General features: G+C 53.2%; 1 protein-coding gene across 4 annotated transcripts in view; it reads right to left on the bottom strand.

Annotated features, from left to right (window-relative positions):
- EIPR1 (EARP complex and GARP complex interacting protein 1) overlaps window positions 1-22,301 on the bottom strand; it is an 89,614-nt gene that overhangs the window by 23,959 nt on the left and 43,354 nt on the right. For all 4 annotated transcript variants that reach the window (XM_082642794.1, XM_082642793.1, XM_082642795.1 and 1 more), the window contains one exon: window positions 12,651-12,807. In XM_082642794.1, the coding sequence (XP_082498920.1) occupies window positions 12,651-12,807 (157 nt within the window). The remainder of the gene's footprint in view (window positions 1-12,650; window positions 12,808-22,301) is intronic.

The raw sequence follows: 22,301 nt of genomic DNA on the forward strand, positions 1-22,301 counted from the left end.
AAGGAAAAAGGGAAAATCCTTGAGACCATCTACCTATTACTTCTCTCTTCAAAGACCTAGAAGCAGACTAAGCATCACGATGACTTTAAAAGATGGTTCCAATAGGGCATTACGGTGGCATCACTCCAGCCGTTACCAGTCTGAAGGTCAGGAGCTACCACCATGCGCACATCAGCAGTTTGCTTTTAGTTACAGAGGATGTTTCATCAGAAGTATGCTTTGAAAACACACACACACACACACACACACACACACACGCACACTCCAAGCAACAAAACCTCTCCGTGACTTCTGGAGGTACCTGGCAAGAGGGAGAAGGTTCTTCAGGTCCCTGCCATAGACCCGCCTAGTTTTTGAAAGCACCTGATAATAACAGAAAACTCTAGGTGCTCCTGGAACTAAAATTCTCTGAATAAGGCTCAAAATGGACTTGTTGTTTCAACTCCAAGTGATGAGAAATCTTAAGTAAAGATTTGTTGCATTTATTATAAAGTAAAAATTGTAAAGGCTTATAATACACATGAACAAAATTACCAGAGACAAGCCAGAGCCCTTCCCTTTGAGCAATCACTCCGAGCTATTAATCTGGGCCCCTAGCAGACACGGCCCCATCGGCGCTTGGTCCGGATGTGGAGAAGGACCTCAATGAGACAGAAGTGTCTGGGCACAGCCCTTGTCTGACCCACACCGTCCCAGCCCTGCCGGAAAGCTGAAGTCTTACTGCAGGCCTTCCTTCCAGCGCAACTTCCCGTGAGGACGTGTGGGGAGAAAGGGCGCTGTCTGCCTAGAGAGCCCTGGGTCCCAGGGCTAGGGTGCCAGCAACATGACGGGCAGCTCCCGGGGCAGGGTGCCGGCGCTCTCCTCTCCGTCCGCTGCACCACAGCCCACGAGGGGAGTCCCCTTCCCTTCCTCAACTCACAGAGGAGGGGCCAGACTTGGGAGGCTGAGTGGCCTGCCCCAAATGCAGTGGCTGTGAAAGGCAGGGCTGAGCCTCCAACCAAGGGCTGACTCCAGAACCACAGGTCACGACCAGGCCTGAGAGCTCATCGTTTTTAAGCTCCTTAGCTTCAATATCACCATTGGGCAAAGTGACGAAGGAACACTGCCTGACACCTCGAGTTAAAGCAGCTAATCAGGGGCTTCCATGGTGGCGCAGTGGTTGAGAGTCCGCCTGCCGATGCAGGGGACACGGGTTCGTGCCCCGGTCCGGGAAGATCCCACATGCTGCAGAGCGGCTGGGCCTGTGAGCCGTGGCCGCTGAGCCTGTGTGTCTGGAGCCTGTGCTCTGCAACGGGAGAGGCCACAACAGTGAGAGACCCGCGTACCACACACACACACACACAAAAAGCAGCTAATCGTACTGACTTACTGTGTTGACACACTTGGGAAAAACAAAGCAGATAATCACTGTTTCCTTATGGTGCCTTGGTCCCCATGACACACGCATCTTTACCAAGACACATGCAAACGCATCTGAGAAGTGGTTCCATGCAGCAACCCCCAAGCGTGTCCACAGGAAGAACCTTCCAGAAAGGTAAAGTGATGACTTGTTAACCCAAAGAAACATCTCACTTTTCAGAATTAAGGATTTTTAAAGACTAAACACACTCAGACAAAACACACACACAACTGAAAACACAGACGGCATCTAAGGTAGATGGCCCAGAACAGTGAGGGGCATTAGGTCAGCTCAGAGTCTGAGGCGAGCCTGCTGGAGTGGGAGTCCCAGCTCTGGGTGCCGTAATCTCCTAGCGCTTTGATTTCCTCCTCTGTCCAGTGGGGGTAACAGCAGTGTAAAAGTAGTCAACAGTACTGGTTTGTGAAGATCAGGGTGATATTTAGAACAGTGCCTGCACACAGTAGGTGTTGAATAAGTCCTAGATATATATTATCAGATGCAGTTAGAGCTGAGCCTCTTAAATTGAGGACCGCACTGCCCTCGAGGGGTATGTGGTGGGGGGGGGCACTTTTGGGTTTTCCTGATGACTGGGAGGGCCAGGGCTGCTGGATGTCCCCTAATATGCCAGCAGCCTTCCACAACAAAGACTGTCCACCCCAAATGCAACAGCTCCCCTTCGAAAAACCATAAAGCTTACTTTGAAATTTGCCTGGAACATTAAAATTATCACCCTTACATGCACCAAAAATAATTCCATGGAGATTTATTTTAAGGGAAAAAATCCTCGAGCGAGAGCGTTCAGAAACTCAGCTCTGCACCTGCCCTGAAAGGCACCCAAACTCAATGGTGCTTCACTGTCTGCTCTTCACTCCCAGCAGCTGGGGTCCTGAGTCACCAGCCCCACTTTCAGCAGCACCCAGGCTTTCCTCTGGTGGTCTTTGTCCAAAAGTGAGCCACGCATCATGATCCCCCCTCGGGGTCTGAGAACCTTCCAGGGTCTGGGGTTACCGACCCAGGAACCAGTGACTTGGCTCAAGAGCCCAGTGCCCCGGCCCTGCGCCAAGGGCTTCTGCTCGGCACTGTGTTAAGGTCAATACATGAAATGGGAAGCCTCCCCCATATTCTCATTCTCTTTGTCTCTCAGCATCTTCGCCCCAACCTTGGCTCCCCTCAAGGACGGCGTAGGTCCCTGCACTGCCGGGCAAGTGTCAGCCCCCCTCCGGCCCCCGGGCAGCTGTGCTCCGGGCACCCGAGCTGCTCCCCACGGAGCCCTGGCTGCAGTGAGCAGAGACCAGGCAAACCCCAGAGCTGGGACTCGGATCCAAGCTTCAAAATAAGCGGACAAAGGGGAAGGGGGGGATGGGTGAGAAAGATGCCCAAGTCTGTTCCAAAGCTCGTCTCCCTCGTTCTGAGTCACAGACATGCACACGCACACACACATGCACATACACGCAGGCACAAACACAGACACACACACACACACACACAAGAGCATTGGGCAAGCTGGAGTTAAGGGCTTTTTGGAACTAATGCAACATCTGCCCGAGCTGGGCCATTCTGGCTCAGCCTCTATGTGTCCTGAGGGAGGCAGATCCACATGGAAGAATCTTCAGGAATTAAGGCGTGCCTCTGAGCATTTGCCATTTACTTCTGAGGGGATCTAAGTGTGTAATCTCTGACTTACGTGCAGTTGAAAGGAAAGGGCACACGTCTGCCTGTTCCCTGCTACAGGAGTTAACCTTGTCATATTTACTTGGATGCCCAGAGATGCCCAAAGTAGAAAAGGAGAGGAAAAAAGAGGTACTTCAGAAAACGTATATGAGTTATGTCACTAACAGTCTGTTAACTGCCCTTGAAAAAGACTAGATTAAGCAGAAAGCCACCAACCGTCCTGGGACGGTGAGAAAGCCCACGGATCTTCTCTCCTGGGATCCGTCTAAACCAGGTGTGGGGACTCAGGGAGAGCACGGAGGGAGAGGTAAACACACCGCTTCCAGGTATGGGACCCGCTCCAGAGCCTCACTGCTGCCGCACCACCAGCTCCCACCACAGAGCTCGGAGAGGTGCTCTAAAAACACGAGACGGGGGCCCAGCGCCCGGCACGTCTGGTAGAGGCTCTGATTGGGACGTGCGTCTGCCAACCCCAATGTTATGGGTGAGTCTGGGCAGCTCACTATTAAGAATGATAAGAAAAAGAAGACAAAACCCCACACGTACACAAAGAGGGGGGTGACTGAAAGATGCATCAAGCATAAGCAGGACTGAGGATCAACCAGTAAAACTAAGTGCACTTTCCAGGCCGCCGAGCGGGGTGATGGTGGGTCCCGATCGGTGGACAGTCCCTGATGTGGACAGTCCCTCACGATTACCACCGGCGAGATGCGCCCAGACCCTCGCCTCCCGCCTTGTCAGCCTCACCCTGGCTTCCCAGCTCTCAGTTTCTCTCACCTCGTTCCTTTCATATATTTGCCTTTTGTCCTATAACTTCTGCTCCCGTGGAAGCTGCAACAAACTAATTCTGTGTGTTCTTCTCCGGGTGGGATCAACCCCGGACAGTGAACACAGCCGTGGGATCGGGAGCCCTCCTAAAGAAGAGGGTCCCCAAGGTGCACATAGCACTGTCGCCAAATGAGACGCCATGTATCACAGGGCACCTAACTGCTGAGCAAAGCTTCTATTTATTGTCTACCCAGGGCGACACATCTGAAAGTAAGTGTGGCGAGCTTACAGGGGGCAACCCCTATGATCACGAGTGTTTGGAACAAGTGGAGCGTGCAAAGTGCAAAAACAAAAAGGAAATTCGACTGCGTCATGGTTCATCACCATGAAACTAGTGCTGTAAACACAGGAAAATAACCCAGAATTTCTGCTATACTTGCTACTCCAAACTAAGTTTATTTCTTTGTTCATAAAAATCATCCACGTTTCTGCTTCATCACACTCTACCCATGAATGTGAGTGGACATAAGATTATATTAACAAGTCCTGAACAAAGTAGCATACACCTAATATATGTACTCTATATCCCTTCATAATCACTGAGAGAAAAACACAAGAAAAGGGCCATTTCTACAAATAAACCCCAATTAAAAACAAATCTAAACTTCTCTGAGGCAGTTAACAAGGACCTAACGGCAGGAACATGGTTCTCATCTGGCAGGTTTCATGCTGATCAAACAAAACACACACATCTCTTCTTCAGATAAGTGACTCCAAAATGAATGATTCATACTCTGGATTTTGGCACCTGGGGTGAGGACACTCAAAGGACACTGAGAAACTCTTAAAACAACCTCAATATAAAATTAATTTTAATTCACGTAACTGACATATCCTACCTATTCCCTGCAGCCTCTTCGGGTGAGAAATAGGGCCGTCAGGGCAGCATAACTGCCAGGAGGACAGAAACCACCCCGACACGAGGGGCGGGGGACGGCTGCACATGCTGCGGAAACCAAAGAGCCAGCACACGAGGGCTGGGCCAAGACCACTAGTTCCCGGGGCATTCTGAAACCCACAGTCACTACTTTACTGAAAAAGGGAAAACCCCAAGGCAGAAACGAATCTACTAAGTCATTGGTGATTATATCAGTGGTTACCAGTCAAATTTTGAAAACCCTTTACAGAAAGAATGTAATACATTATTTCCCCAGTTTATACATCTCTCAAAATACACAGATTTGGCAATCTGGTTTATTTCTTCCTGCTCAAAAGTCCAAAAAATCACAGCAGAACACAAGATAGCTTTTCATAAATGCTACAAGGATTAACAAAAAAGATCACTTTAAGAGTCACACCATTAAGTCAGGAAGCCCGCTTTGATTGGGTCTGTGGATGCAAGGTTTCCTGTGGCCGAGACACACGGATACTGGTAGTGAAAGAATCCTGCTTATGCACTGCCGGGTACCCCTTTCTGACAACAGATGACTGTGGGACTTTGGGCACTGGGTGACTTAGTTATCGAAAGTCTGTGTTTCTTCTGACACTGCTCACCTGCACACACACACTTCCATCAGCCACGTGCATGGCTCAAGAGAAACACACCCTCCCACTAAGAGCCCAGCCATGGACAGTGTGTGGGCAGAAGGACCTGAGCTCCTCAGAAGCCTCCCTGGGCGGGACACGTCCGGGGCCCAGAGCCTATCACAGCGCAGGGCGGGTGCGGAGCCAATGGACACAGCTGCACTGGCCCTCCTGGGGCGAGGCTCCTGTCCTGTCCTTCTGCCCAGAGAGGGCAGTGCAGGGCCCTCAACCCTGGAACGGCTGACTCTCCCCAGCCCTGAAGTCCAAGTTTGCATAGGCCCACTGCGGGCGCTCACTGCAGACTCCACCCAAGGCAGGGAGAAGAGGGTAAGTGCAGGGCAGGGTGCGCGCCATGCGGCTTAGCGGCGCGCCCAGGAAGCTCAAGCCTTCCGCTCCTGGGTCTCACCAGCAAGTTCAGGGTTGGCTCGGAGCCATGACACATTTTGACGTGAAACAGCCCCCGAACCCCAAGCAGCAGCCCTGGCTGTCCCTGCTCTCCCCCTCTTCCCACACGCTGTTTCTCAAACAGCAGAAGAAAAATCGACTACAGCTTAAAATTCTCCAGGCAGAGTTAGTGGTCCTTCGGGTTTACATTTTTTAACTATTTAAACCTCAAGTTTAAATAATCACAAACAGAACTTCAAAAAATACATTCTCCTAAACTATCCCACTGGATACAATGGTATATGTCTGCTCAGCATGTTCTGGGAAAGACCCTTTGGGTTCATGAGAGAACCAACTGAAACACACTTTGAACCCTAGTATTTAATGGAAACTTGAACTCAAAAAGAATATGAATTTATCCTGTAATATAAATAATTATTTATACTCTGCACCGTACGTTCAGATTTTCGTATTTTGACTCTTCCCAGATAAGCTGTATCTGTACAGTGCATTTTACTATTTTTTCCTCATCACCCCCTTCCTAATACTTAGCTTCAATGACCCTTACAAGGCGCCAGGGTGGTTCTGACGACCATCCCCGTTTGACAAATGAGACTCTAGCCAAAGTGAAAGAGGAAGACATCTTTATATTGTCCTGTAAAACCACTGACTGTTCTTTTCCTACAATGTAAGGGATGCGAGGCCTCATTCCAGGCTTCTCTTAAAGCTAGCGGACCACTTCAGCAGTGAGCCAGTAACCAGGGAAGCAACTTCAGGGCTCCAGTTTAAAAACCTTACACCTAAGTACATCTAGGTTGGATGAAACCAGAAAGCACAAACCTGGACCTTATAAAATCTGATAAATCTTCTGTGATGACACTGTCATAATCACAGAGACCTTTCCACCGTCACTGGCAGCAGAATCATACCGTAAGATCTCTGAAAATTTCAAACATCTTTTCTTGTGTATCCTCAGAGACAATTTTGGAAAGATATCAACGATAACTTTGAATTTACTCTTTGTAACATTCACCCAAGTCAACTTACACTGTTCTATACACTGAAGTGAAAAGAAGAAGCACAAAATCAGAGAGGAGGCCAAATCCTTTCTTCTGGCCAAACCACCTCAAGTATTTGGAGACCTGCACAAGTTTCTTTTCTTCTCTTTCCTCTCTAAGCTCAACACCAAAGCTTACAGCCCTTTTTCCTTCTTCTAATAAGAACGGTAACATGCACACCCGCTTCCCAGGAATTCCTGACCCTCTCAGCCGGCCTGGCATTCCAGTGTGATATTTACCTCCATCTGCACTGCAGAGGTATCTTCTCCCCAGAAAACAGAGGTCAGCAGTCACTGTGCAAGTGCCACGGGCATCTGCAAGGACAGCAGAGAAAGACCCGGCACGTGCCCCGTAGTGAGGCTAACCCAGCCCGTCGCGGCCCCTCCACGATCTGGGGGGGCAGGGTGTGTGAGGAGGGGCTGCAGCTGACTGCCACTGATTTCGCTTCCATCCCCCAAAGCTGCTGGTTTCCAACTTTAGTGATTTCTCCCTTAAGGAGATTTTCACCGGCCGTGGAACATTGCAATCTGTATGACTGCTCCCGACACACCACTTGGGAAATGGTGCGTGTTTCCATTATCTTGACTTTGCTTCCACTCTCCAGCAGGAAGCATTAATCCACAGCCAAGATGCGTAACTCCTCAGCAGCTAGAAAGCCTCTTCACCATCAGAAGGAGACGGAGAGCCACAAAACTACACTGTGGTGGCCAATCAGCCCTTGGGCCGATCTCTGCGGTGATACAGCCCCTACCTCATAGGGAGCCGGTGCCAGAGAACCGTCACCTCCTTCCTGCTCTTACCTGCCACGCTCCGGAACACCTCCCCTTCACCGGGGCTCCAAAAGACGCCAGTGTACACGGGAGACAGGGGTGTAATGCCAGGAGGCCCTAGAGAGCTCTGTGGGTCTGCAGCCCCCCACGTGCCCAGATCACTGTCCATGTAGACGCCGCACGTGCTGATAAAACGCATCACCAGTCAGCGTCAGCGCTGACCCCGGGAGACCCCGAACTCCAGAGAAGAACGAGCACCCAGCACACGAAGTGGGAGTTGTCAGCAGCCCTTCCTCACCTACCCCCGAAAAGGGAAAGAGTGTCAACGACACGTGTGACACTAGGACGAACTCTCACCTCAGTGTCTTCAACATAACAAGGTCAAATTGTATTAATTTTACTTATCTACATCCCATATCCTTCCAAAAGGATTTAAGGCAGCTAATATACATAACCTGGAGTATGACGGGATGAGGTACCCTGAAAATGGTGAAAAGACCACAGTTCGGTAAAAGCATCCTCATGGTTCAGTCCAAGCCCGGCAGGCAGCCCGCCACCAGCTGAACTGACTTCACCCAGGAGGACCTCATGTGAGTGGCGTGGTCACGGCCGTGCATCTGTTGAGCAGCAGAGCAGCCAGTGCCCCTCACCTCAGCGCAACAGGCAGAGTGGAAAGAGGGTCACGAGTTATGACTAGATTCAGGGAAAGGCGCATGGCACTGAGCAGGTGTGAAAGAGAGCTCACTGCATCCAGTGAATTTAGAGCTGGAAAGAACATCAGAGACTCCTGAATTCAACCCATTTTACAGACGAGGGGATGAAGCCCAAACTGACCTGACTTGCCAAAGGGATGCCGTGAATTAGCTACAGGTCTGCAGGCAGAGCCCAGGGCCATGGACCCCAGGCCCACCGTTTCTTCCACAATCACGACGCCGACTGCAGGAGCGAACCAGGAGGGAGAGGAGAAGCATGCGGAAAAGACAATGACTCTAGTATCTGCAAAATGAGGGGATCCCCTTGAGAGCAGAAGTCGTTTACACTGATCATCCAGAAGGTACCAGCAGGAAGATGCATGAACACTCCCCGAACTTATTCTGATGAAGATGCGTCTATACTCCCAGCGCCTGACACCACTTCCAAAGCACAGAGTGACGGCCACAGGCGGTTCCCAGTCCTCGTCCTGCAGGCGTGCTCCTGCAGCCAGACTGCCCAGCTGTGAGGCCCAGTCACTCCCCTGAGGAGCGAGGGGCCCTGGACGCGATCTCCTCCTCTCTCTGGCCTACAGTTATCTTACCTACAGTGGTCCCCACTTTAGAGGGTCACTGTGAGAAATGACAAGGTGATGCAAGCAAACCCCCGACGGCCCGGTCACAGTCCTGACTCAGCATCGTTTCTGCGGCCCCAATTCGCTCCTTTTCTCACTCAACATGAGGGCGGAGTGCTCCAGGCACTGTCCTTGGTGCTGATGCAGGTTACAGGACTCAGCCTGCATCCTGACAGGCCCCTGCCCAGAGGAAGCGCAGGCTACAGAGAAAGACGCAGGAGCACAAGCACAGAGAGGGGAGGGTCAGGAGGTGGTGACTGCTATGACGAGATAAGATTGGGTAAAATGACAGAAAGGCGTGAGTGGGGTTGGAGCAGTGATCATTTCGGAGACAATGGTTGGAAGGACCTCTCTGAGGAGGGGGCACTGAACCCAGAGGAGCTGAGTGCTGCAGGTCACGGGGCAGCCCCTCCAGGCCAAGTCGGGACCTGTGTCCCCACAGGGCGAAACCGGGGAGTCAGGCCTGGAAGGGTCTGGGGGGTACGTTACACCAGCCCCCTCACTGCCTTATTTACAGCCACGCAAAGTACCACATTCCAGAGACCCTGCCATCAGCACAACGAGAAATGTCACCTCCTTTTCAGGAATGGAGACCTGATCTACAGAAACAGGTGACTTTCCAGTGACCCTACAGCCACCTCGGGGAAGGTGAGCGCAAGAGACCCACCGTGCGCTAGCTGACCCTGCTTGCTGCGATGCAGATGTGGGAGCCGTCTACCCCACGCCCCACCCCCGCTCCAGAGCAGGAGAGGTTGGGGGGCCCTGAGGACAGGAGCCCCACACCTCTGCCTGTCAGCGCAGCCGCGACTCCAGGGCACTGGGACTGTGTGGCGTGCCTGGACACTCCCTTCTGGCCAGCAGCAGCCGATGGTCAGAGCTCCTGGGAGTCCCTCTCCTGGAACCGCTCTCGGCACAAACAATAAGCCAAAAGGAAAGCACGCAAGTGAACACGAAACACCGACTGCCTCATGTCTGACCACAGACAGTGTCCTTCACCTCCACGGATCCACCAGACTTAAATCTCCAAAACTCATATTCCCTATCTAATAATGAAACTTTGACACCACCGAGGATACTTAAAAGAACGGGCACGACAACCCCACGTGCTGATGAGGATGCCGAGACTGGACCCGCACACACGGCTGGCACGACCCCTCTGGAGCAAAGTGCGGCCGTTTCCACCAAACTAAACACTGTGCCGCGTGGCCCAGCAGCTGCCCCCAGGCACCTGGCCAGGGGAGTGGAGACCTAGGTGCGCAGGGTACTGTTCAGAGGCTCTCTACGCACAACAGCCCGGAGCCGGGGACCCAGATGCTCCACAGGGGAACACTTACACGGACTGTGTCCACCCCACCCGGAGTCCTACTCAGAGTAAGAAGGAAGGAGGGACGATGATGCAGAAGCCGCCATCAGATGCACACGGCGTGACTCCACGTGCAGCATGCTCTCCCGGAGACGGCACACCGGGTGGCGCGGGCTCACGGCGGCCCGGGATGAAGGGCGGGGCGTGGGGGGGCGGCGGTGGCCGCAACAAGGTGGCCCGAGCGATCCTGGTTCTGTGCCCCGACCGTGGTGATAACTACACAGACTGACACGCGTGATGAGATGCAGGGAGCTCAGGGCACACACAGGCGTGGGTGCAGAACACGTGAACCTGCGTGGGGCTGTGGGCTGCCTCGATGGCGGTGGTGCAGGGTCCCCGCTGGGGGAGACGGGCGGGCACGCAGGGTCTCTCTGAGCTGTTGCGATAACCGCACCTGCAGCCACAGGTGAAAAGGTCAAAGACACAGAGCGATGCAACGGATAACAAAAAAGACTTCAAGAAGCACTTTGAACAGGAGCAGCAAGTCGGGAGCAACGGCGTTCCGAGGACACTCCGAGGAGGACGGGTCTAGACACCGACACTCACCTCCTAGCATGCTCCCTTTCACCGGCGAGAGTGCGGGCGCGCTGCATCCACCTCCCGACGATGCCCGTGGGCGGGCGCGGCCTGCTCCCCCACGATGGCAGCTTTGATGGAGCATTTGGGCCCAGGTGGGGAGCGGGGAGCGGACGACGGCCCCTCCCTTAGCCCCTCGTCCCCTCATCCCCTCGTCCACAGGGGCAGGCCCCCTCCCGGCGCTCACCCCTCCGCACTTGCCAAAGGCATGGACGCCGCCTGTATATGCCGGCCTCGCCCGAAATGACTGCGGGTCTGCACTGTCTCACTCACCCGTTCCCCAGTGCCGGGGTAGCTCCTGGAACAGACACACGTGCACGCACATATGTGCACACACTCTTGCACTCACACACACACGTGCAAACGTTTGCTGGGGAAGCAGGGCTGCCACCTGAGACGTGGGCTCCGAACAGCTCTGTGTGGTGTGCAGCGCTGTTCTGCTAGTTTCTCAGGGGGCAGGACAACCCCTTCTGTGCGGATGGCCGGCCTCCCGGGAAAAAGCAACAAGCCCGACCTGGCGCCTGCGAACCACCTCCACACACAGACCGACAGACAGAGGCCCCCCAGGGCCCTGGCCACGCAGGCCCCCAGCTCTGCTCCCCCCGCCCTCCCCACCTCCAAACGCAGCTGACGGTGGGGACCAGGATAAGTCCCGGCTCCAAACATCACTTCCTCAGAGACTCCGTCATCAATTCCTCTAGTAAAAATTAGGGACTCTCTCCTCAGGGGGCCCACGGCACACGGTTCATAACGACTCCAGCGTGGTTCCCACCTGCCCTGGGTCTCGGTTAGATGTTTACACCACGGCCTCCCCGAGAGACCGTGACTCCTCGAGGCCACGTCCCCTGACCCATCACCCTGGGTCCCTGGAGCCTGGCAGGCGTGTGCAGCAGGTGCTTAATAAATACCTGCTGGATTAAACTTGTTTAATTGGTAGGGGTGACTAAGAAGTGACTACACGGAGGCTTTTTCTCATGTGCATGCACACACACGCACATGCACGCACAAGCACACGCATGCACACGCATGTGGGAGTGGGACCGTATTAAGTAAAACAATTACCGTTGTAACCGTAAACACCCATAACAAGGGTACGTTCCCACGGCCCCTTCTAGAAAGCACGGCTTCCTGAGTTTGCCAAGGCTTTGGCGACTCGACAAGTGAGCCCTAAGTGGTGTGAGGAGGATCCGTGCGTTCCCATGGGGGGCACAGCAATCCCGCCACCGCCGCACGCAGGCAGCCAGGGGCCTGGGAGCCCTAAGGGATGGTGGTGGCGTCCCTCCGTCCTGAGACTGCACAGGACATTTGGGGAAATAAATGCAGGACAAAGCCTCGGAGGGCTGGGGGCACAGCGCGACCTGCACACGGGGCGTCCACACTTGGTCCACAGAAGAAGACATCATAAGCCTTCAACCCAAGGGAACAAGTAAGTTAATTTATGCATAGGATTGCTGAGTGAAGGTGTGTTTATGAGGTAAAAAGCAATGCAGCGCTTAAGTGCTGTACGGCACCTGACTGCCATCCTCCCGGCAGGTACCCGGCAAGACTGACTTTAGAAGAAAAGGATCTGGACGCAGCTTTTCTCAGTACGTGTGCAGCAGGGTGTCCACAGATTTGTCTCATCTGGGAAACAACTGACACTTAAGAGAGAGCGGAAGCAAGCAATTTATGCCATCTTCTTCAGAGAGCAGAGAGGCCTCTGTGGTGGGCGCCTGCCTCCAAGCCTGCCAGGGCACACAGGGGCGGGACCTACCAGGAGGTGCTACCGTGGGCCGCGGGGCCCAGGTGACAGAGCAGCTCCAGGGCGTGTGCAGGGCTCGCTGCATCCTCTGGGGACTCGTGGCCGCCCGGCTCCAGCTCCGCTGGCATCCTCCACACCGCGGCGCACGTCACGACTTTGCCGTCTGCAGCTGAGGGACAAGGGAGACGTGAGCGGAGCGTGGCCACCCACCCTGCAGACGGCGCCCGCACACGCAGCCCCGGGCCCGCACCCCTGCCCCTCGAAACGCCGACCAGGCGGGCGGCTCCAGCCCCTGCTCCCCTGCGCTGTTCCAACACATCATCCTGCTTTAGAAGAAAATTTAATTTCCTCAAAATCGATTTCCTCCTGTTCTTCTTCAACAGTTCTTCAAAAAAGGGAGTGAAATGAAGGTGGGGCGCAGCTAAAGATATAATCACCACGGGTGCAGCTGGGGTCTAAGAGCGGCATTAAATGGATTTTCCCTGAAAGCTCTGTGAGAGCACCTTGCACAGGGGCTGAGTGCCCTGCACACGCTGCATTCACACGTACGTGCTAAGCGGTGTCAGTGCTGGCGCAGGCCCCCGTCCACTGAGGGGATGAGTGCGGGCCAGATGCCACAGGCTAAGCCCTGGTGGAGAGCAGTCCGGCACCCGATGGTGACGCAAAGCCACTCTGTGGACAGGGGCACTGAGCACAGACAAGAGAGGCGGGTCACCTCTTTTCAGGAACCTGTCTGGCTCTAGGTCTCTGCCCTCTAAACAACTTTTTCATTTTTAAACAATTTTTCAGTAAGACACAAAATAAGATGAAAAGACAAAACAAAAAGAAACAGATTTAATATTATGTGATTAAAAACTGAATCATAAATTCCTAAATGTAAACCCTTTCAAAATTTGCTTTCCATTTAGTTCTAAACGGCATATGTGCTAAACACCTTCCCCTTTAAAAAATGGTCTTTAATAAATGATAATAAAACAATGAACAGGCTTCAGCATTAAATCGTCAATTGGTATCATGTGAAGAATATGAAAGAATTGTAGAAAAAGAAAGAATACCCCAAGAAATAAGAAAAAAAACAAAGGACCTCAGAGTACATTTGAAAACGTCCCACTTCTTATTAGATACATGGTCCTCCAATCTAAACACCAACTAATGAAGCAAGAAATACAGCAGTGAACACAACGGGCAAAATGCCTGGCTCCCCAGGTACTATCATCATAATACCATTATTACCCACGATCAAATCATCAGTAGAAGTTTCAGGATTTCAACCAGGGCTTCCTGATCCCAATCTCAGTGCTCAGTCCACATACTTCACTGGGTCTGAGAGAGTATGGAATTGCAGCTTAAAGAAAAAAGAGTCATGTATATTACATGAAATTTAATGTTAACACATCCACCTTGAACCATGAAAAAGTAGTTCAGGACAGCTTCTGTCTACGAGAGAAATTGATTTTTTTGCTGAGATTTTCATTTCCACAGCCTTGCTGTAGAGCCCATGGGATTGGCAGTGGAACTCCTGAAACAGGAGCAGAACTAACTGAAGAGAGAGTTGGCAACTTTAATAAGCTGGAAAGAATAAGCAAATGCCCGAAACATTCACCCAGCAGAGGCACAGATTATACTAATCCCCCTAAATGACAGAAAAATAAATTTCTAATCTGAAAAGTGACGGGACTTGATAACACGAGAACTGAACTGTGGCTGCAGTGCACACCATGTCAGAAGATGACACAGAAAAATAGCTACTGTGCGGGAAGCAGCGAGTGTGCGGGAAGCAGCAAGTGTGCGGGAAGCAGCGAGTGTGCGGGAAGCAGCTAGTGTGCGGGAAACAGCAACTAGTGTGCGGGAAACAGCTAGTGTGCGGGAAGCAGCTAGTGTGCGGGAAGCAGCTAGTGTGCGGGAAACAGCTAGTGTGCGGGAAGCAGCGAGTGTGCGGGAAGCAGCTAGTGTGCGGGAAGCAGCTAGTGTGCGGGAAACAACTAGTGTGCGGGAAACAACTAGTGTGCGGGAAGCAGCTAGTGTGCGGGAAGCAGCTAGTGTGCGGGAAACAGCTAGTGTGCGGGAAGCAGCGAGTGTGCGGGAAGCAGCGAGTGTGCGGGAAGCAGCGAGTGTGCGGGAAGCAGCGAGTGTGCGGGAAGCAGCTAGTGTGCGGGAAACAACTAGTGTGCAGGAAACAACTAGTGTGCGGGAAACAACTAGTGTGCAGGAAACAACTAGTGTGCGGGAAGCAGCTAGTGTGCGGGAAGCAGCGAGTGTGCGGGAAGCAGCGAGTGTGCGGGAAGCAGCTAGTGTGCGGGAAGCAGCGAGTGTGCGGGAAGCAGCTAGTGTGCGGGAAGCAGCTAGTGTGCGGGAAACAACTAGTGTGCAGGAAACAACTAGTGTGCGGGAAACAACTAGTGTGCAGGAAACAACTAGTGTGCGGGAAGCAGCTAGTGTGCAGGAAACAACTAGTGTGCGGGAAGCAGCTAGTGTGCGGGAAGCAGCTAGTGTGCGGGAAACAACTAGTGTGCGGGAAACAACTAGTGTGCGGGAAGCAGCTAGTGTGCGGGAAACAACTAGTGTGCGGGAAGCAGCTAGTGTGCGGGAAACAACTAGTGTGCGGGAAGCAGCTAGTGTGCGGGAAACAACTAGTGTGCGGGAAGCAGCTAGTGTGCGGGAAGCAGCTAGTGTGCGGGAAGCAGCTAGTGTGCGGGAAGCAGCTAGTGTGCGGGAAACAACTAGTGTGCGGGAAGCAGCTAGTGTGCGGGAAACAACTAGTGTGCGGGAAGCAGCTAGTGTGCGGGAAACAGCTAGTGTGCGGGAAGCAGCTAGTGTGCGGGAAGCAGCTAGTGTGCGGGAAGCAGCTAGTGTGCGGGAAGCAGCTAGTGTGCGGGAAACAACTAGTGTGCGGGAAGCAACTAGTGTGCGGGAAGCAGCTAGTGTGCGGGAAACAGCTAGTGTGCAGGAAGCAACTAGTGTGCGGGAAGCAGCTAGTGTGCGGGAAGCAGCTAGTGTGCGGGAAACAACTAGTGTGCGGGAAGCAGCTAGTGTGCGGGAAGCAGCTAGTGTGCGGGAAACAGCTAGTGTGCGGGAAGCAGCTAGTGTGCGGGAAGCAACTAGTGTGCGGGAAACAACTAGTGTGCGGGAAGCAGCTAGTGTGCGGGAAACAACTAGTGTGCGGGAAGCAGCTAGTGTGCGGGAAGCAGCTAGTGTGCGGGAAACTAGTGTGCGGGAGAAGCAACTAGTGGCGGATTTCCCACTGAATGGCTCCTTGTTCTGAGAATTCTGTGCATGTGTCAGGAAAGTAACTCTTCCTGTAGCTGCCTGCTCACCCAGCAAACATAACTGCCGGGGGGTGAACAGTTAAACGCTTTCCTCTTGAGAAGAGGAATGAGACGAGAATGCTTTGTGCTACCACCTGTAGCTAACGTTACATCAGAGGTCCTAACTACTTCAGTATGGCAAGAAACAAAGACATGAGGACGTGAAAAGAATGAAAATACTGTTACTTGCTAATGATTATATGCATAGAAAACGTAAGAGAATTCACACGTATAGACATTAGAAATAAAACAGGGAATTTAGCAAAATTGCTAGACACAAGGGTGATATATAAAATTCGATTGGTATCTATAGATTAACAACAAAAATTTTAAAGACAAAATTTGAAAACCTATTAACAATAGAATTAAAAAGTGAAATATCCAATAACATCTCAAACTAAAGAGGTGCCAAATGAAGAATACTGCTGAGAGAAAGCAAAGGCCTCAGTAAATGGAGGGGCATACCATGTTCAAGGATGGGAAGCTTCACTACTGTAAAGAGCCCTTGAACCCCAAAGTTCTAGATGGCTTTTTTTTTTTTCTTTTTTGGTAGAAATCAACAACCTGATTCTGAAGTCCTAAAACTTACATGGAAACGTGAACCGCCCAGATGGCCAAGACAGTCATGCAGAAGAACAAAACTGGATGGTTTACAATCTGATATTAATTTACTGCTGATACACAGATAGATAAATAGCCCAGAGAAAGAAAATGGAATCCAGAAATAGAACTTACAGAGATGGTCGCCCGATTTACAACAAAATGCCATTCACTGGAGTGGACAAAGGATGGTCTTTTCAATAAACGATGCTGGATCAATTTTATCAATGTATCCACATGAAAAAAACGAGCTGTATTCTACCTCACAACACACCCAAAAACTACCTCCAGATAGACTGAAGATCAAAATGAGAAAGACAAAATCATACAAATGTTTTCTAGACTATATAATAGAATATCCTCATAACTCTTCAATAAGCAAAGATTTCTTAATCAGGGCAGAAAAACCACTAAACACAAAGGAAAAGACCAATAACAGACTACTTTATAATTAAGATGTTCTATTCACCAAAAGACATTGGACTTCATCAAAATTAAAAACTGCTGCTCTTGGAAAGACACTGCTTTAAAAATGAAGCAAAACTTGGAGAAAATATTCAGAATACATATGTCTGTATCCAGATAAAGGACTTGATACAAGAATATATAAAGAACTCCTACAACTTAACGATAAGACAAATAACCCAGTTTTTAAAAGTGGGCAGAAGACTGAATCAGACATTTCACAAAAGAAAACATATGAACCGTCAACAAGCACCAGAAAAGATGCTCAACATGAACAGTAACTGGAGAAATGCAAAGCAAAACCAAAATGAGATACACTACATACATGCCAGAACGGCTAAAATTTAATGTAAAAATGATCAACACCACCAAGTATTGGCAAAGATGTGGAGCAATCAGATCCCTCAAAGGATTGTGGGAAACAGTGTAAAATAATTCAAACACTTTGGTGGTTGGACATCCACATACCGGGTGACCAGCAATTCCACTCTCAGGAGAGGCTGTCACAACGCGTGGCCTGTTGGTCAAGGGCTTTGTGGTCGCTCTCTGACTCCAGCAGTTAAACCTGGCCCCAAAGCAAGAGTGGCCTGGTGATGGTATGTATGTAACTGCCAGAAGCCAGGGGCCAGCAATTAGCCTAATGACCAACAGGCCAGGTTACCAGCCAAGGAAGGCCAACTGGCTGATAGACAACAGGAGACGGTGCTGCAAGGGGCAAAACAGATGGCCCTCCGACCCAGCCCTGGCTGCCCGTACACGCAGGCAGGAGTCCACACAACTGCAGAAGGAAACAAGACTGAGTGAGCAGGGGGCTGAGGGGAGTAACCCCACTAAAAGTCGTGTCCTTTACCCAGGCCTGGTCTGAGCCAGTTTCAGACACGGGACCCACTGTCGGAAATATGGCCGGATGCCCAGCAGTCAGAACCCTGCAACACCAGGTCAGGTGTGTACTGAGACGATTCCCCAAGTCTTCGCCCAGGGACCTCGTGCTGCTTACTTGGTGATCACACACCGGGCACAGGGCCACACCCTGGCAGTTCAAGGTCCACTGAACCGAAAGCGTCCCATGTCCCCCTGTTAGACTGAGGACATTTGGGGGCCAGGCAATGAATGGACAAAGACAGGTCACGGCAGACCCAATGGGCCTGAAGACCCGCCCGGACATATGTCATTTCCATGGGCCTGACATGGCAGCGGGTAGAACACCCACCCCCCCGTGGCCTGTGCGGTCAGGGGGTGGAAGCCTCAGAAAGTGCCCTCCCACCCCACCAAAGGGAGGCAGAGATGTGCGCCGACTTTAAGGACCAGGGCGTGGAGCGCCAGGGCCCTGTTTAATCTGCTCTCTGGCCTCTGCAGAAAGCCCGTGGGTCCTGGCGGGCAAGCGCAGACGGCCATCAGCCCAGCGACGGGGGAGCCCTACCTGCTCACAGCTTCCCTCGGCCTCAGGGACAGGACGCTGCCCCCGAACGTTCTCTCCTGCCCCAGAGAACAAAGAGGCCTGGGAACCACCTGCGCCTCTGTGAGGAGGATCCTGGGTGTGTTTCGCCAGAGCTGCGCTGGTGCCCCACTCGCTCCACCCTCCACGCCTGGGAATGCTGGGCCCGCCCAGCCACAAGGGGACACGGCGGCCGCCTGCTGCCGGTGGGATAAGGGCCAGAGGGCTCTCAGCAAGGTTGGGCTGGGAGGCACGTTTGGGGGACCTGCTGGTGTGGAAGATGGTGGCAGAAACGGTAGAGCATCGGCTTCACGGAGGGACCCCAGGCTTCCAACAAGTCACATGCCTTTTGAAAAGCTGCTCCGACCGTGTTTCTGGGCCCTGATGCATGGATCGCAGGACACCAATTGACCGAGCATCACTCCTGTAAGAGCTCAGTCGTACCCACCAGGGCACAGAGCCAGGCAGGCCCAGAGGGCACAGACCACAGAACACACATCCCCCACCAGCGCCCGCCTGTGCCCACACCAATGGCCAATTGGCTGCAGGGGGAGAAAGAGCCTGAGCAGGGTTTACAAAAGGGTGGGCTTGGGCAGGCACAGCCCACTATGGGCAGTGGCTACAAAGCAGCTGCACTCAGGGTGGCTGGGAAAACGATGGCAGTGGGGGTGGGGGGGGGGGTGAGGGCGACACACAGCTGCGAGAGCCGCCCTGCCCCTCCTCTCTGTGTGCACCCGAGGCCGGAGGCCAACCGGTCAGAAGCCCAGAAGAGAAGGACTGGAAGACTCTGAGGCACGGAGCCAAATCCGACACAGACGCTGCCCACGAGGATGCAAAACACGATCAAATGGTTAAGTAATACAAGGTCAAGATCGGCAAGTGCTTTTTTTTTTTTTTTTTTTTTCTTTTTGCGGTATGCGGGCCTCTCACTGTTGTGGACTCTCCCGTTGCGGAGCACAGGCTCCGGACGCGCAGGCCCAGCGGCCATGGCTCACGGGCCCAGCCGCTCCGCGGCATATGGGATCCTCCCAGACCGGGGCACGAACCCGTATCCCCTGCATCGGCAGGCGGACTCTCAACCACTGCGCCACCAGGGAGGCCCTCGGCAAGTGCTTTGAGAGATCCAGGTGAGGTGCTAAAGGAAGGAGACGCCTTCCCTGAGCGGGGAGGGCCAAAGGAAAGGGTGCTGGGAACAGGAGCTACTTGACCTCAGCCCCAAGGGTTTGGGCACACGGAAATGGACACAGAGGCGTTCTGAAGCAGGATTAAGGGCCCAGGGACCTTGGAGGATGGAGAATGGCCAACGGTTCTACTTAGGATACGGTAAAGGTGAATTAAAGCTGGGAGAAAGGAGGTTTGAAGCCCTCTGAGGACCAGACCGGGAAGGGCCTTGAGGACAGGTGAGGGGTGTGGAGGATCTGCTCCAGATACTGGGTGGAGGCTGGCGGTGCTGAATCGGGACACAAGCGCCTGGCAGAAAGTAGGAATTCAATCAGTGCAAGGTACAAGGTGAGTCCGAAGCCCCTCACTGGAAAATGTACAGGCTAGAAGTTATCCTGAGGAAGACCAGAAAGTTACTGAGTTGGGTGCCCACGGGAGGTGCCTGCCAATGTCACCTACCCTAGAAGTGGGCAAACCTGCAAAACACGCTGCATCAGTGTGTGCCTTTGGTCTTAGGAATACGGTAGGCATTATCAGAAACTCTCCAAATGCTCAGAGGCAGATGAAATGGAAGGTAAACAGTACTAAATGAGAAACGCTGGAGGTATACCCATCGAGACATGCAAATTGGCTCTGAAACTCTAAGGATTTCCATATCTATATGAATCTCAACAGCATTCAGCACACATCCACCAGCTATCAAAGAAACTAAGGTGGTTTTAAGAAGGAAAACCCTATCTTTAGAAGGAAAATGCTGTAATACCCACTGAGGCATTCTTCTTTTATCTCTGTTTTCAAAGCTATCCTGAAGTTAGGACCTGCAGTGTAACTGCCTGAACGACTGCTCCAGTGACCAGGAGCCCCCAGAGGGCACGGCCTGCCTCCAGACAAGCCCAGCCTTCACACAGCAGATTCAGACCACAGGACATCCGAGGGAAGGGAACTCTGCACCATGCCTCTGCATCCTACAGATTAGGAAACCGAGGCCTCCGGGACCTAACTGCCCTCCCCTGGCTCACACGGCTCATAAGCACCAGAGTCAGAAATAAGATGAAGCCTCGGGCTTCCCTGCTGGCGCAGTGGTTGAGAGTCCGCCTGCCGATACAGGGGACACGGGTTCGTGCCCCGGTCCGGGAAGATCCCACGTGCTGCGGAGCGGCTGGGCCCGTGAGCCATGGCCGCTGAGCCTGCGCGTCCGGAGCCTGTGCTCCGCAACGGGAGAGGCCACGGCAGTGAGAGGCCCGTGTACCGCAAAAAAAAAAAAAAAAAAGATGAAGCCTCCTGGGTCCAGAACAGCCCACCGCTCTGAAAGGGAAAATACGAGCCGTGCCTTAAAGGCCAATTTGATGCCAGTCTATCTTTTACAGGTAACACACACAAGCTAAAGGCACTTAGTGAGATAAAAAGATAATCGGGCAAACGCGTGGAAAAGCCGTACTTGAGGCTGCAAGTGTGCCCACGCAGTGTGCAGACTGCTGCAGGGATGTCGAGTCCAGGGCTTAGGGGACTCAGAGGAGATCAGAGCCTTTGTAAGCCTCAGCAGCCGCGCCGGTCGGCTCAGCTAAGGGGCTAGCGGTGCCTGGCTGGGGACACAGTCTGATCCCCAGCTGGAGGGGAGGGGCTGCCGCAGGGGCTGCAGCGCAGAATCCCAGGCTATCTTTAGAGACTTCAGCCGGCTCTGAGTCTGACACAGCCTGGGCAGGGTGAATGAGGCAGAATCCAGCTCCACTAAGCAACCAAGCAACCGCCCGACCAGGCATAACTCGGCCTGCCCGCCAGTGAGCCCGGAGACGCGCCCCAAGGCCCGCCTATAACAACCTCAGCCTTCTAGGTGGTTGAGGAGCGCGTCCTGCGTGAACTACACCGCCCGGCGCAGGAAGGAGCCTGCAGTGAGGAACAAAGGAGAGAGAGGTGCCTCACCCCAGCACCAGTGCAGGAGCCCCAGCACCACAGACGCCATCGCAGGGACAGGATGGGGCGGGCGGCTGGCCGTGAGCTCCACAGACGGGGTGGGCCCAGGCAGGAAGCACGCTAGCCCGGGGGCTCTGGCCTCGGAGAAAAGAGAGAGGAGATCTGGGCGGGTCCTCGGGTCTGGGTGGAGCCTGCCCTGAGTCCCCACGCTGAAGAGTCACAGCCTCCCACTCGGTTCCTGAGACAGTTCACAGACCAGGGCCCCTGCTTTTTAGGGAAACCCAGGTCCCCCTGGGGAAAGACCCGATAGCACAGCCACGACAATGTACTGGACGTTTTCCTCAAAGCCTTTGCCCCAAAGAAGCCAGGCGCTTCCCGGAACAGCTGTGCCACGAGGAGAGGGCCCCGTGAGAGCTGACGGAGCCCCCGGGCTCAGCACACACTAGCCGTCAGACCTACGGGGTGGCGGCCAAGGCCCCCCCGCAAAGGGCCAGCGGGGCCAGCGGGCCCAGCTCCTGAAGGTGTACTGGGGAAGGCAGGGGGCAGGACCCCCACACAGCACCCACCCCAGGGGCAGCGGAGCCAGTGGGGAGATGTCCCCACCCATCAAAACAGGAGGCAGAGGCAGCATCGCACACGGGCGTCGGAGAGCCCAGATGGCCCTGACCTTGGGAAAGAGCTGGCACACTGAGCGCGCTCCCGTCCACAGAAAACCCACAGGGCACCTGCGAGGAGGCAGCAGATTCCAGGGCGGTGGCAGTGGATTGTCACAAAGCTCATCGGGCA

Source organism: Mesoplodon mirus (assembly GCF_964341445.2).
Source record: "Mesoplodon mirus genome assembly, chromosome: 14".
Lineage (NCBI taxonomy): Eukaryota > Metazoa > Chordata > Mammalia > Artiodactyla > Ziphiidae > Mesoplodon > Mesoplodon mirus.